A 16,379-nucleotide genomic window follows, 5' to 3' on the forward strand; every position below is an offset into this window, starting at 1 on the left:
ACAAGGGTCTTGGAAAAAAACATCCTAGATAAGTTAAGACCAGGAAATCTAGGCCTCTGCTCCAATTAACTTTGGCAGGCTTTCTGAAATAAGTGAATAGATTCTAGGAAATAAATTCTAGGAATTCCCTGGTGGTCCAGCGGTTAGACTCCGCACTTTCACTGTCTTGGGGACGGGTTCAATCCCTGGTCCGGGAACTAGGACCCCACAGCCAGGCAATGCGGCGTGGCCCGGAAAAAAAGAAAGAAAGAAAGAAAGAAAGAAAGAAAGAAAGAAAAAGATTCTGGCAATCAAACATTTGGTTAGGGGAAAATTTCTCCTAGGCTGCCAGGAAAAAAAAAAAGCCAAAATAGCTTAAGTGATCATTTCCTCATGTTAATCCTATTCTCCTGTTCTGTTCCTTCGTGATCTCTCACAACCCTCTCCACAGTGCTGATTTGAGATGAGGGAACCAAGACCTAAAAAAGGGAAATGAGAGAAAGGGGTATTTGTGGACTGTGATGGACGTGGAATCGGGGAGAGTCCTTGAGTCCATAAGTCACTGCTAAATAACAGTCAGGCTCTCTGCTCCTCCTGGCTGAGCTGTGACTTTGGGCAAAGTTACTTCTGCTTTGGACTCACTTAACCTTTAATCTGGGGATCCCCACTCATATTACTGACATTAACTCCTCTGGCCTCACAACAACTTTGAGTTAATGGGAAAAATAAACCAAAACACAAAATCTTACGAGCTACTTGAGTCCAATGTGGTAAATGCAAATAATATGTAGTCAAAGTTTATTCACTTATAATCATTTATCTTCACTTTACTGAAGGGGAAACTGAGTCACACAGAGTGGAAATAAGTTGATTTCATATATACCCTTCAGTCTTTGACCTCATCAATGTAAATAGTCTTAATGTTACAGTATTTTTCTTTCTGGAAGTTCTTGTCATGATCATTTTATAAATGGGGAAACCAAGGCACAGAGTGATTGAAATGTATTGCCTCAGTGTAGCCTTCATAAAATAGTGCCTAGATGAGAAACTCAAGAAGCCTAATTCTCAAGGCAAAATTCTTTTTCCATTAGATTCCTACCCAAGATTGAAACATTAAATCCACTTGAAGTTTGTGAAATTAGGAGATAAGTAAAGTTTGAGTTCTTGATACCAAGAACAGAGTAGGGTATGGGGTGGTAGCAAGAGTAATCGGGATCCTTGACCTTTATAAATGGTTTCATAGTGGACAAGCGCTCCACAGACGCTGTTACACTCTGTCCTCAGCAAGGATATCCTTACAGATGAGGAGGTCAAAACTCAGAGGCTAGTCAGAAAACAGTTTGTTAGCAAAGAGCAGAACTGAGATGGAAACTCAAGTCTTCTGAATCCAAGTTTAGTGAGGACACACTTTGGGGAAAAGAGGCTACCTGATTTTTACTGGGAGACTTGAGTATGAGGGAGGTGGGAAGAAACCAGTCTCAGAAGCACATTCGCAGAAAAGGAAATAATCATCATTAAGCATTTCAAATGATGACACAGAACTGCTCTGGGCACTGTAGGGACCTACTGACTGCAGCTCTAACTTCTGAGGGCCTGCAATCTAAGACAAACACACTAAGAAGAACAAATATGTACGTGACATACAATGGTATCTATTACAGTAGATCTACCATAGTGATCTATGAAAAGAATAGAGAGGAAAGCATTTATATCACATACATGGCTAGCTAAGTTTGCGATGTGGAGAATGTAAGTGCATAAATGAAAATGGGAGAAATAAAGAAAAGCGAGCCAGGGAAGGAACACACACACACACACACACACACACACACACACACACACACACCAATTCACAAAGGGTTTTTTGGAAGAAAAATTATGTTTAAGAGTTCTTTTTTTTCTCTTTTTTAAGAAGCAGTGGATTAGCTGTGTTGTGGCAGGAGCAGACCTAAGAGTGTGAGATTTAAAACAGAAATGTATCCTTAGGCATATGGAACAATTATAAAGATGGGTAGGAAGGGGGTAGAAGGCATTCAGTGGACAAAGAGGGCTTTGAGCAAGTGGGAATTCAAGAGAGATTACCTGTCCTGACTCCCAGACTGTATCTGAGCATTTCCACCCCTGAGCTTTCAGAAGGCTCACGCTCTCCACATTTCAGGAACAAGAATTTCCAAGTTGTGAAGCCTGTCTGCAGTGGCTGAAGAAGGCAGCAGTGCCATGGTGAAGGAGAACGTTGCAGAAGTGCAAAGCTCCTGCACTCAAAGAGCTCATGGTATAGTTAAAAATATTGGTAGTGTTACCGAGTCCAAGTTTGTACTGCTCTCAGCACAACAGGGCAATAAATCGAGAGATGAGATGTTGCGGCAAGGAAGAATAACTTTATTTGGAAGGCCAGCAGATGGAGAAGATGGTGGACTAGTGTCCCAAAGAACCATCTTCGCTGAGTTAGAATTCATGCTTCTTTTATACTAAAAGGGGAGGGGGGTAAAGTCCTGCTTCCAGGATGTATTTTCTTCCTTCCTGCAGCCGTTTCCAGGTGGACCTGGTCAGGAGGTTTCCTGTGAGCCAAAGAAAGGTATTTTAGCTTAACGCTCATTACATGGGAGGCAGAGTTCCCAGAGATAGTCGATTATGTATAATTTAAGGTTATAGGCAACATCCCTTTAGTGATTAACTTGTAGCAAACGCAATAGGATACAAAGGTTAAAGTAATGTATTCTTCCCTATTACAGTGGTCCTCTCTATGAGAGCACTTAAATTTTGCTCATTTTATTCACCTACATAGGATTTTCTCACTAGAAAAGACCTTGTATCACCAATGCTATTATCCTTTCTTTTTAAACAAGAAAGGCAACTTTAGGCCCAGAGGGGACCAACTTACTAGTTAATTTACAGTAACTGGAGAATGGCTAGTGGCAAACCCAAAACTGGAAGCCAACTTTTCTAACAACTAACGGTGATGTTTCATGTTCTTCCTGGCATTCAGGATATAAAGGTATTGTTACAACGGCGGTACAAAAAGAAGTTTACTCCTTTATCCCAAATTGTCCTTCAACTCCATTTCACTTCTGGTACTCTTATTGCTCATTTTAATTTACTTCACCTTTACTGATCCCCACTCCTCCCTTTTTTCTCCTTTTGGAGTGAAACCAGGCCTGGACATCACTCAGGCATATGGGGCTGGGGGTGGAGATAAAGTAGATGTTTGAGATCCTTTACCATTAGTGAACCTTAAAGGAAGAACAAAAAATGCTTTGGATAACATGCTTATAACTGCTTGAGCACAAACAAAAGACGGAAGACAAAGAGAGGAGAGATGTAGTTGAATGACTTAGGGAGAAAACTTGCAAGCTGCTTAGATGTGGACAAATGAAGACTAAATGCAGGGGGTTGGGGGTCAGCGAGGAAACGTCACACTCCCCTAACGGAGCGAGGTGGAGGGTGTAATGCCTAAGCAAGGCGCTTCACAGAAAGCCTCGCGGATTCTTTTGTAAGTATCTGAAAAGACTCTTTTCTTAGATGGCAGCGAACGACCTCTGAGGTCTGCGGGTATCTCTTCCCATTGTGAAGGCGCTCCTCTCTGGGAGGTCGCAGGGCCCTTTTACGGAGAAACGGGGGACCCCCACTCAGCGGTCTGGGGGAAGCTTTATGCCGGCGCTGGGCCCGTTCCCGTGAGTTCTGCGAGGTCCCCTCCGCGACAGGCGTGACCCCCGCGTCAGCGCCTGGCCCACACCAAGCCGGCGGAAAAGCCCCCAGCAGCCCCGCTGGCCTCTACCGCCGCTACCCCCTGCAAGTCCCGCCGAATCCCGCCCTGCCGCCCGCCGCGAGCGTGCCTAACGTGCCCCCGCAACGTGACGCACGCACCGCGCCGGGGTGGCTGCGCGGGCAGCGCAGCGGGAGGAGCGCGCGCCGAGGGCTGGGTGCGGGCGGAAGTCGGCGTCTGCGGAAAGGAGAAAGGAAAGGGAGACGCGGCTGGGTGCGGCGCGGTGCGGCGCGGCTGCGAGACCGGCAGGAGGGCGCCGCCCCCTCCCCCGCCCTCTCCGCTGAGGATGGAAGTGACGAAAGCAGCCGAGGAGGTCACTTCCTGCTGGGGTGGATGAGGAGGAGCCGGAGACGCCGCGGAGGAGACCGGACCGAAGACGGACCGTGCGGGGGAGAGGTGAGTCCTGGCCTCGCCACCAGGTTCCTCTGGGCAGAACCCCCGGCTTCGGCGTGGACGGCGTCCCTGCGGTCGGGGCCGCCCGGCGAGCCACGTACCAACCCAGCCGGGCCTCCCCCAGTGCGGGGGGCGGGGGAGGGAGGGGGCCCCGCGGCTGAGGGGCGACGGGGATCCAGGCAGTGTTCGTGCAGTGGCTCCGCGGAGCTTCGAGGCCACGGGGTGAGGGAGGCCCGGCCGTGAGGCAGGTAGAAAGGAGGCTCCCGGGGCTGCGGAAGTCGGGACCGGGAGCTGCAGCGGGGGATCCGCGGCACCAGACTCTGCAAGCCTCACTCTTTGGGGAATGGTCGCGGTCCGAGGGAGGCGAGAGGCCTGCCGGGCTTTGCAGAGTTGAGATGAGTGATCCTACTTGGACAGAGTGTCCTCGGAATGAATTTGCCTAAGGCATGGAGAGGCGCCTCCGGGCCCCTGGGAGGGAGGCCTTTATGGGTGAAATCGGGGAGTTGGGATGTCGGGAGAGAGCTTCCTGGGCAAGTCATTGTTGCAGCGGGGTTTGGATCGCAGAGTCGTGGTGGGTGAAGGCATTCCGGTGGCAGAATAAAGACCTCGCGATCCGACAGAGCAATCTAGTTGTTAGCGTCCAGGGCAGCTTCCTGGAGCCGTGGGGAAATTAGTGTTTTTCCTCTCTCATTGTCACGGAGATGGAAGCAGCCGGGAGAGGAAACTCCTGCCTCAGCTCTGGGGCCTTGTTATTGTGTATCTTGTGTGTGTAACTCTGTGTCTGTGTTTATGTTTGTTTTTTCCTTCCTTTGGGGTATGTATCTCATCCTCATTCCCTGGTAGTTTCATAGCCCGAAACTTGCTGGTCTTCTTAATGTGTATGGTGAGAAAAAAGATTCAAAGGATCTAGAGGAATCCTAGGTTAGATGAAATTTCAAGATTAGGAATTTGTACCCACCCCACCCTAGGGTCACTAAGGCACCTACATTGCCTCCAGACTCCTGCTAATGTTGGTACTGAGGGCCTGTCATTCACCCTGGGGAACTGCCTGGCTGAGGGTAGATCTGCCTTCTGCCCGCATATCCCTCTGGCAGTTTTACCCTTCCCTCCTTTTTGTTAAAGGATGGACTGATACAGGCTGCTTGCTGCTAGGAACAGGAAATTTATTAAGGAACTGTAAATCTGAGTGGAATGAATTCAAATCACAGCCAGACTCCCTCCACTTGTTGAACAGAAGGTTCCCAGAAATGCTTGCTTTTTTTTTCTTCCTGTTAAAGGGAGAAAACGTAAAATGTTTTCTCAAAGGAAAATTGGGGGAGTGTGTGTGTGTGTTTGTATAGAGTAACTGTACATATGGTGTGTTTACTTAATGTATCCCAGGGTGTTGTTTCAAGGAGGAAGGGGCAGTTTCTGACTGGGAGAAGTTTTCCGTCTCCCATCTCACATAATTCAGGAAAGTAAATCAAAATCAGATGTTCATTCTTGAGTGGCAATCAGATGGCTTTGGATTTTTTTTTTTAACTCTTCTTTAAACTGGTACATCTGGGTGAACTCAGACTTGTGTATCTTGGCATCTGGGCCTGTCTAGTAATAGAAGACAAACTGTTTGACTTGTTTTGGCTGCGTTTTTGGACTCATTTCACCATACCCTTTCTTTTTTACATTTGAAGGACTGGTCAGGGGGAAGAAAGCAAATATTAAAAACAGTGTTTACAATTTGTGGCTTAAAGTCAGGTGGGAGATAATTATGGCCTTTGAAGCTGATGACTTGAGCACCATCATTTGATGACTTGGGGATTAGCAGTTTGGAGGTGACATGTTTGGAAGAAAGAGGGTTACATAAGGAGGGAAAGACAGGGAAAAAGAAGTTTGGGGAAAGGCTGTGCCAGAACACATTGGGAGGATAATAAATAAATAGCACCTTAAAGTAATTGATGTGGCTTGTATCTCTCAGCAGGAGGGTGAAAATGAAAGCAGGCTGTAGCATCGTGGAAAAGCCAGAAGGAGGTGGAGGTGAGCAGAAGTTAATCATCTTCTGACATACCTGGAATGTCCCTCAGTGGTTCCTTTTCTCTCCACTTGGGTTTGGTTCACAAATGCCAGACCATGGCTGCCAGCCTCTTGACAGGGTAGATACTGCTAGGACAGTTGTAGGCTTGTTTCCTATGGATGAATGTTAACATGTCTGGTCACCACACCCTTATCCCCGAGCTTTAGCTTCTCTTTCCTGTTAGAGACACAATTCCAACCTTGAGGGTAAGGTTGTATTTTCCTAAAACATTATCTTTCCTTTTTGTTCCCTTTGGAACTTTCATGTCCTTACAGAAAGTAGGCATGAGATTTAGTAAGATCTGAAAGGGTAAGAGATTAGACACCTGGGTGCTGCTGCCCAGCTCTTATCAGATTTAATGATTGCCACAAGGAAAGGTAACTTCTCTCTGCTTTCCTCTCGGCTATTGTGGTTAGCCCCAGCTGACCGAAAGGGTGTTTGTGGCATGTTTGCATAGCACTCTAGAGATTCTGAGCATTGGAATGTGAGGTTGGGGATACAGGTATGTATGTTCCTAGCTCCTCTGACTACCTTGATCTTGCCCTTTTCATATTAAAGGGTATCAGTTTCCTGATTGGGCCTATAAAACAGAGTCGTCCCCAGGCTCCCGGCAGATCCAGCTATGGCACTTCATCTTGGAGCTGCTGCAGAAGGAGGAGTTCCGCCATGTCATCGCCTGGCAGCAGGGAGAGTACGGGGAGTTTGTCATCAAGGATCCAGACGAGGTGGCCCGCCTCTGGGGCCGCAGGAAGTGCAAACCACAAATGAATTATGACAAGCTGAGCCGGGCCCTGAGGTGAGGGAAAGGATTCCCAAATCCATTGTGTTAACAGATTGGAAGGAGACTTAAGTAGTTTGGTGAATGTTAGATAAAAAAGGTATCAGGTGATAAGAGACTACACTAGTGAATAGGTGTAGCTTTTTTTTTTTTTAGGTGTAGCTTTAAAGTGGGAGTGGGAGCTATTGAATCTGGGTAGCACAGGCACAGGAGGAGAAAAGGCATATCTTTGGTTATATGTAGGAGGGAATTCCAACGTGGCTGGCACTGGATCCTGACAGCCAATTCTGCTCTGTAGTGGGCGAGAATGTGTGGTGAAACCTGGATTGGAGCTCATTTATAATCCAAAAGATTAATTTACACTTCCCTGTTAGAAATCTCTTAGAATTTCTCTTTTTTAGGCTCTCCTGGAAGAAACTAGAAAAAGAGTGAAGCAAGCACACAAGAGAGCACTCACTGCATGGTAGTGCCCTAGCTATTCAGGAACCAGTCCGTGAGCTCAGTGAGTTGTCAGTTCATAGGTTGCTCCAGCATGTCTAAAGATTGGTCACTCTAAGTTTTTGCAGGTTTTCTTTTCCCCTTGTACATTTCATAACCCTTTAGCCCTCCAGGGGCCAGTTTATAACCTATGCCACTGAATAGATTCAAGCCTCAAGGTTCTACGTACATTGAAATCCCCTTGCCTTCCTTCACTGTTAGTGACCCTGAATGTAAAATCTGGGCAGCAGCATCGCTGGAGCCTCTCACTTCCTTTTGAAAGTGAAGTAGGCCAGGCTGACTGCTGTTTTCCAGATCAGGGTGTACCATTGTTTGACCTGCCACCATAAAACAGTTCTACATTCCTTTGTCTATGCCTTGAGCTTAGGCCTCCAGACTAACCACATCAGGTCTCCCAAGAGATTTGTCTGCCCCCACCTGGGCAAGGCAGAGAGGAGAAACAAGGCAGTGACATACAGTGGAACAGGAAGGAAATGGACTAAAGAATTGAAACCATAGAGAGAGAGAGAAGAAAGTGGTTGGGGCTAGGATAGGTGTTCAGGATCTCAAAGTGAGATTGTCTTTGTAAAGGACTAGAATTTAGTTGAAAATTGAATGGGAAAAGTATGCTCTTAGGTCTCCCAGCTCTAACCTAAGGGCAAGGCTGCAAAAGAATGATAGTGATGTTTGCAAGTAATACTCAGCAAGAATTGTTGATCTTAGTGGTTACCTAAGTATATCGAAAACTGTCAGTAGCTAGAAGATAAATTGACGTGCATTCCTGTTTTTACAGATACTATTACAACAAGAGGATCCTTCATAAAACAAAAGGGAAAAGGTTTACTTATAAATTTAACTTCAACAAGCTGGTGATGCCCAACTACCCATTCATCAACATACGGTCAAGTGGTAAGATGCAAACCTCTCTCGGTGGGGAATAAATTTTGAGTTGAAAAGGAATTTTAAAAACCCAGGTCTAATATGTGATCATGTAAGTCCCAGTATATAATGCTGTAATACCCTGCCTAGTTGGTTGCTTCTCTCAGAAGCTTTCTTCTGGACCCTCAGAAACCGAAATCTAGGACATAGGTACATTATGAAGGGAAAACACACCCATGGTTTCTGTTATCTGCTCAGTGTGACTGGGAAAAGGAAAGGTGATCCCAGCAGGGGTTCGGGATTCCAGAAGCATATGTTGATTTAGGGAGTTGATGGGACTTTTAGAGACATGTGTTTATAGAGTCAAATATGAACCTAAATTTCTGGAGGAGGATTCAGTTTGAGACACACATGTTTGAGTTATCCTTGAATGGACAGTTGTAGAAATGATCAGAAAGAGAGAGACCTTCAGTGTAAAAAAAAAAAACAAAAAAAACAACCCAGGTCTAGGATTTGTCACATTTAAGGGGTATTTAGAAACACCAAAGTAATATGATCCCCTGGATTTCCTCTGCGTTCTTGCTCAAGTTCTCCCATTCATCTCACAGGAAGTGATAGACTCTGCAGCATCAAGATAGATTTGGTTTATTTGGTTCCTTTTTCTGCATATTATTTGTCATCTCCTAGATATTATTGCATTGTCCTCTTTAGGAATGGTGTTCCATAGGTTTGTGTTGATCTTTAAGTTCAGGACTCAGAGTTTTAACACCCTGCCCAGTGGCTCTTTCATAGACAAGAACTAGCTTCTACAAACACTTCCGATTTTCTATGAAACAACCAAGCTCACCCTTATCAAGTGAATATCATCAAAACCACAGCATCCTTGATCACAGAAAGGAGGTTCATATGTTTGCAGTGAAAAGCAGTGTCTTTGATCTGCACCAACAACACCTCAGAGAATAGGACTCTGGGGTTACTTGACCTTCTCTCCTCTGAAGTGCTGCAAGGCTTCCCCTCTAGGCTCTCCACAGGACAGGTTTCCATTACAGCTTCTCACAGAGGTTTTGGGTCTGCCTCTCAGGGATGCAGAAAGCAGTCTCTGATAAGGATGTTTGTTTGTTTGTTTGTTTTAAGATGCAAATCAGACCCCTGCCTAAGAAAATAGATTGTGTTTAACTAGTTTCTGAGCAGTCCATTAATGCTCTGTCTTTGTGGCATTGTACAAGGCCAAGAAATCTGATTGTGATTCTGTAGTATTACAACTTCTCAGAGAAAAGTTGGAAGAAACCTGAAAAATTAGAGCAGGGGTGTGGCTGAGAGAATATAATGCTGAGATCTGTGGCAGATACGTAATTACTACACACAACAAGTTAGGGCAGTTTTAGCTTGATGCTGCTATCATTACAGTTCCATCTCTTCTGTAACCACTCCCTTCTGTCCCTGGGGCATGCCTTTAAAAAAAAATAAAAGTGGTATTGGAATGCATCTCTCTAATTACAACCTGTTTTCTTTCCTTGTGCCTGAGGGAGAGGCGTTAGGAAATCAAACCTGTTCTAACCACTGGAATCTTGTTTCCTCTATTTTTCACCCTTACCCCCCTCCTGTGTACCTAGAGGAATTTTGACTCTAGCTGGGTATACCAGAGTGTGTGAGTCTTGTTCTTCTGTCTTTGACCCATTTTTTTTCTATTGAAAACCCACAAGTCCAGCCACTTGGACAGCCTGGAATGGGGCATTCATCAGCCCTTGGGAGGATTATGCTTTTCCAGGGAAAGGAAATCTGGACCCTCGCTATATGAAGACTCTGGTCTAGAAACCTAACAGTAGTGGCCTAGCACCGCCTATCGTGCCTGAAGGTGGTTGAACCAACATTGATCCTTAACTAAGTTCAAGATCCTAATCAAAAAGTCATGGGGAAAGCAAAACTTTTAGGGATACTACTTCGTTTTTACATCCTGGTTACAGATGACCCCAAAGAACTAGAGTCATTAGTTCACAGAGAACTTTTACCCAGATAGACCAGATGTTTCAGGTTAACTTTTATGATGACAAAGGAATGTAGCATTTATTGAACATCTACTTAATGGAGGTACTTTTGCCTAGTGTTTTTGTGAATTAACTCATGCAACTCTCCTAGCCAAATAAAGTATACATCTCAGTACCCTCATTTTACAAATGATAAAATTAAGGATGACAGGGCTTCCCTGGTGGCGCAGTGGTTGAGAGTCCGCCTGCCGATGCAGGGGACACGGGTTCACGGGTTCGTGCCCCCGTCTGGGAAGATCCCACATGCCGCGGAGCGGCTGGGCCCGTGAGCCATGGCTGCTGAGCCTGTGCTCCGCAACGGGAGGGGCCACAGCAACGGGAGGGGCCACAACAGTGAGAGGCCTGCGTGCAGCAAAAAAAAAAAAATTAAGGATGACAGCAAAGTCAAAGATTGATCAGAGTGGCTTGAATACAGTTATCTGTTGGACACTTTCTCAGGAAACAATTCTTGAGAGATTGAGCTATTGAAATAGATCATACATTCCTTCTCTGGTTTGCGATTCATTCATTTGTTCAACAGATAATGTGTTAAGCCCTAAAGAAAAAGAAAAAGATTATGGGGGAGTTCTTTCCCTCAAGGAACTTAAAATTTAGCAGGAGAGATAAGATATATGAGGTTTAACACAATTCGGAATACAATGTGGAATGTGATAAAGGCTCTAAGAAGCAGAGCTATGTGGATTAAGATCCTGGAGGCTAGAGAGAGATTGTCTAGATGGTGGGTTGATACAGTTGGGCTATTTTGAACTGTGTGTTTTTAAAAATAGAAGCAATACATTTAAATTTTTTTATTATTTTTTAATATTTAATGTTTAAATGTATTTTTAATATTTACATTAAAATGTATTTTTTAAATGTACTTACATAGGAAACCTTGGAAAGATACAGAAGATACTAGTAAAAATGCTGCCTGTCAGGGTGTGGGGAGAGAGCAGACCAGTTCAAGGATGGACTTGAGACCTCACTTCACCCCACCCCAGTTTTTTTATCTTTATTTTAGGAAACTTTAAAGCTACAGAAAAATTGAGGAAAAAATTGAACATCGAACACCCATATATCCTCTATCTAGATTCACTAATCAGTAGATAAACATTTGCTTTATATTTCCATATACTTTTTCAATCTTCTGAGATTAAGTTGCAGATGTGACACTTCATCCCTGTGTACTTCAGTATGTATCTCCCAAGTACAAGGACATTCTCCTTCTACTCACAATAACATTACCATACCCAGGAAGTTTTAACATGCTCTAATACTATTATCTAATATATGGTCCATATTTAAATGATACATGCCTTTTAAAGTTTTGCTTTTTTAATCATGATTATTGTCTAATAAAAAATTATTTATTTTAACAAACACATGCAGTTTGCTATGCGCTGGTACCAGTTTAAGGACTTTACAAATATTAACTCTTGTAGTTTTCATAGCATGAGGATTAGTCCTGTTATTATCCATTTTACAGGTAATGAAACTGAGGCACGGAAAAGTAAGTAAGTTACCTAGAGTAACACAGCTATTAAGTGGTAGGGCCGGGGTTTGAACTTAGACAAGGGCCTTATTCCATTTTGCTAAAGGGGTTCAAAAACCAGTTGGTTACCTACTACTACTACTCTGATTTCATAGTGGCTCCACGAAGGTTGTCTTCTTCAAAGCAGTGTTATTCATACTTCTTTTAGCAGCAAACTTAGTTTTCAGACAAAATCTTAGATTTGTTATCTCAACATACTGATACAACATATAAAAATAGGGCTGCTGCAGTTACTCAGAGGTGAGGGATCCAGAATGCCACCTCCAAATTGCCTTCCTTCACTCCCTCTAAATGCATTTGGAAAATGCTATGTATTCTGTCTCCTTTTTGCAGATTTACAGTGTACCTTAGCCTGTGTAGGGACTGAGATAGCCTCCAGTTTAGAAAAAACAAAGCAAAAAACTAAACTGTTTAGGAGATGAGACCTTCTCTACCACCTCCCTTCCCCCCCACACATTATACTTATTCAGTCCTTCAGAACACATAGAAGTGTTTTTTTGCTTTTGAATAGATGTGCTCTTAATACAAAATAAAGATCCAGGAGAATCAAAAAAGAATAGAATTTTAGCCATTGTAATAAGCTAGTAGAAGTGATACTTTGGAGACCCTCTTGACTCTACTCAAATTATATTCAAGGTCATCCATCTGTTTTTCCTAATTGTGCAATTAAATCAGTGGTTTTAGAAAAAAGACCTGCAGACCAGTTTTCTGTGGAACATCATTTTGAAATGCTGCTCTGGCACAGTGTTACTCAGGCACATGTGCCAAGAAAGCTACAGTCTTGCACATACCTACCGACTCGAGTCCTATCTGAGGATGACTCAATTATAACAAGAATAGAAGACTGCAAGCAATTCCTACCCACATCGTATCTCGTGCACCTTTTTTGTTTCTTCTCCTGGATCACCACACTTCACTTATTTGGGTTTTTCTTATTTTTTCTTCTCCTTTATCCTTCCCTCAGAGTAAAAATAGCCCTCCTGACATCATCAGTGATAGAAGCCACTGATGCCTCCCAGGCGCCCAAAGGGTCCCTGAGGCCTCATACCTCTCTTGTGCTCTGATTGTCAGGAGGACCTTTTGGGGGAGTTAACTTGTGAGGCCCTGAAGTTGACATGTGTAGCACAGTGTTGGTTTCGGCCTAGAGCTTCAGTTTTTACTCTGTGATTTTGGGAGAAGTGGTAGGTACTCGACTTTCTCGCAGCGTCCTCAGTGCTTGAAAGCAGGATGGTAGTGGAGATCATTATACAGTATATGTATAATAGAAAATAGATTGGAGAGATTTAAAAATTTTTGAATCTCTACAAAGTAGTGATTGTATATCAGAAATGATAAAAGGTACACCATGAGAACCTACCTTAACAAACATAGCCTCTTTTTGTGATCTGTTTTTGTTCTTAAAATGTGGTCTTGTTTGTGTTCATATATGTGGGGTGCAGGGTCTTCAGCCTTTTAATGCATTGTTTACGTACATATCGTTCCCAGTTTCGTTCATTGCCTTTGGTTTGCTTGCTTACTTTATAGATATGGCCAAAGTTATGAAAATAAGAAAAGATGATTTGCAAAGCTGAGAGTTAAAGCAGTGATATATATACAGTATTTAGACTTGCAGAGGAGAAGGCTGTAATACCCATTCATTCATTCAACTGGTAGTTATTAAGCACCTACTCATTATTAAGCCCTGAACTGCTGGAAATCTACTTGCAAATAATAGGAAGTCCCTGCCTTCATGGGATTTATGTTTTAGAATACAGATAGACACGTAAATGATATTTTGGATAGTAATGGGTACTGTGAAGACAGTAAGACTCTAGAGAAAGGTGGCGACTAAACTGAGCGTAGGAAGCTGAGGAGACAGGCAGCTGAGGGATTCAGTCCAGCCGGAATGTTTATTTTCTGTTGCTCTTCAATATCTTGTACTTGTTTAGCATAAGTAAAATTGCTGATAATGAATGACCGGACCTCCAAAGTGGCCTTTTGTCTTTTCCTCCCTCACAGGTGTGGTTCCCCAGAGTGCGCCACCAGTGCCAACAGCCTCTTCCCGCTTCCACTTCCCACCTCTGGACACCCATTCTCCAACCAGTGATGTGCAGCCAGGGCGGTTCTCTGCTAGCTCCCTAACTGCTTCTGGCCAGGAGTCAAGCACTGGCACTGATAGAAAGGTGGAGCTTTCGGAGCTGGAGGATGGCTCGGCCGCTGACTGGCGCCGGGGTGTGGATCTCATGTCCTCCCGAAATGCTGTCGGCGGAGGGATTGGCCATCAGAAGCGCAAACCTGACATCATGCTTCCCCTGTTCTCTAGGCCAGGGATGTACCCTGACCCCCATAGTCCCTTCGCCATCTCTCCCATCCCCAGCCGTGGAGGCGTCCTGAATGTCCCCATTTCACCAGCCCTCTCCCTGACTCCCACCATCTTCTCCTATAGCCCGTCGCCAGGCCTGAGCCCCTTCACCAGCAGCAGTTGCTTCTCCTTCAACCCTGAGGAAATGAAACACTACCTTCATTCTCAAGCCTGTTCTGTGTTCAACTACCATCTGAGTCCGCGGACATTTCCTCGTTACCCAGGGCTCATGGTTCCACCGCTGCAGTGCCAGATGCATCCTGAGGAGTCAACCCAGTTTTCCATCAAGCTGCAGCCCCCACCTGTCGGGCGGAAGAACCGGGAGAGGGTGGAGAGCAGCGAGGAGGCAGCGCCTGTCACTGTTCCCACGCTGGCTCCTGTCCCCCCGAGAATTAAGGTGGAACCAGCCTCTGAGAAGGATCCTGAGAGTCTCAGGCAGTCGGCACGAGAAAAGGAGGAGCGCTGTCAAGAAGAGGGCAGTGTGCCAAGCAGGACCACAGAAGAGGAAAAAGGCACCATCTTTGCCCGCCCGGCTGCACCGCCTGTCTGGCCCTCTGTACCCGTTAGCACCCCAAGTGAAGAACCCCTAGAGGTGACTGAAGACAGTGAGGACAGGCCTGGCAAAGAGCCCGGTGCACCTGAGAAGAAAGAAGATGCCCTGATGCCCCCCAAGCTTCGGTTGAAGCGACGCTGGAATGATGACCCTGAAGCCCGGGAGCTGAGTAAGAATGGCAAGTTCCTCTGGAATGGGTCAGGACCCCGGGGCTTGGCAACGGCTGCTGCTGACGCTTAGAACTGGAAGCTGATTGGGAGCTGTTTATACTATAATCAAACACATACATGTATTTATGTAGCAAGATTTCAGGGTGGGGGGGTGGGAGGGAATTAGGCTGGTTTGATCCTTCTAGGGGCATAGACTTGTATTTTTATGTTTGGGGGATAGGATGGGGGTATCTTCTGTTGTAAATTAGATGGGATGTGAACACACTTTTTTTCCTGGTGAGTAGGACATGGGAAGGGTATTGAACTGAAAGAAGAAAGAGCCTCTGTTTCCTGTTGAGGCTTACACTTTCTGACAAACTCCCAGAGGGCCAAGATACTGTTTGGTCCCATGATAGTTCAGGTTCCAGACTTGTTTCTTTTCTATTGTATTTATATGTGGAAAGCCATTAATGAATTTATTTTGCTCTGAGACCTACACATAAAAGGGAAAGGGGCGTGGTTGGGAGGTTGAGCAGTGAGAGACCATTAATACTAAGTATTTTGCCTGAAATGTTTCTTTATAATTATTTCAGGGGTGGAATAAGAATCTCAGTCTTATGGGGGCAGGAGGATGTTCAGGTGTTGCTCTTTTTCTTTTTCCCTTTGTTGTTGTTGTTTGGCTTCTTTTTTTTTTTTTTTCCTTTTTATAAAATGTTTTCAGGAAACGGGAAATGTACTGCCAGTTAGAGCGGGGCTGGCAAGGCACAGGCGCTGAGCCTTCAGCTTCGTTGTTGAGACAGGAAGCCCTGCTGTGAATTTCTTGGACATTTCACCTACTTCACCTATTAAGAAGCCATGAGGAGTTATAAACTCTTGTTCAGGGAAGAAAGAAGAGGGCAGGAGGATGTAACCCAATGCCTTTAAAAACAAAAACACAAAAATGCTCTTTTTTTTTTTTCCATCGTGGGTTTGGGGAGCCAAACCAACGTGTGACTGAGCGAGTTGACTGAGAGACGTGACAGAGTTGAAGATGTCTTTCTGCAGTGTCTGGTTCTCTTATCGTCTTCTTAAGTCAAAGCCTTAACAATGAACATACTTCAACATGATACGGGTCTGTCAACGTAAACCTGTAAAAGGGCATAGACATCTTTTTGGATAATCCAGGAGTGTTGGAAGATGGTTAAATTTTAAGCTGGTATTTAATCATCCCCACTTGATGTATTGGGATAGGTAGCAAAAAGGCAGGATTGTGGGAGTTAAGGGCAGATGAAACCTGGGAACACAGAAGGTAGCTGGGAGTACAAGTGGATGTTTAGGAAGCTGAAAGAAGCGGTAGACGGGAGACACAGAAGGGAGACAGATGCCAAGAGGCCTGGTGTAAGTGAAGCAGTGGGTGTCTGTCCTGTTGTGGTGTTGCCGTTCTTGCCATACCCATTCCCCT

The 16,379-nt window shown here is 44.8% G+C and overlaps 1 protein-coding gene across 4 annotated transcripts; it reads left to right on the forward strand.

The window, feature by feature from the left end:
- Positions 1 to 3,963: 3,963 nt before the first annotated feature.
- On the forward strand, positions 3,964 to 15,059 carry LOC309958354 (ETS translocation variant 3; the record flags this gene model as incomplete). 4 transcript variants are annotated; one of them, XM_082834165.1, is made up of 5 exons in its annotated part: positions 3,964 to 4,142; positions 6,096 to 6,148; positions 6,744 to 6,981; positions 8,234 to 8,349; positions 13,894 to 15,059. In XM_082834165.1, the coding sequence occupies 4 exons, from the start codon at positions 6,103 to 6,105 to the stop codon at positions 15,027 to 15,029; spliced, it is 1,536 nt and encodes a 511-aa protein (XP_082690291.1). In that variant the 3' UTR covers positions 15,030 to 15,059. The 4 variants fall into 4 exon arrangements, with proteins under 4 accessions (XP_082690291.1, XP_082690289.1, XP_082690290.1 ...); XM_082834163.1 differs by having other exon boundaries at positions 3,964 to 4,138; positions 6,090 to 6,148; XM_082834164.1 differs by having other exon boundaries at positions 3,964 to 4,138; positions 6,093 to 6,148.
- Between the last annotated feature and the right edge of the window lie 1,320 nt (positions 15,060 to 16,379).

The sequence above is a fragment of the Leucopleurus acutus genome (assembly GCF_964270905.1).
Source record: "Leucopleurus acutus genome assembly, chromosome: 2".
Lineage (NCBI taxonomy): Eukaryota > Metazoa > Chordata > Mammalia > Artiodactyla > Delphinidae > Leucopleurus > Leucopleurus acutus.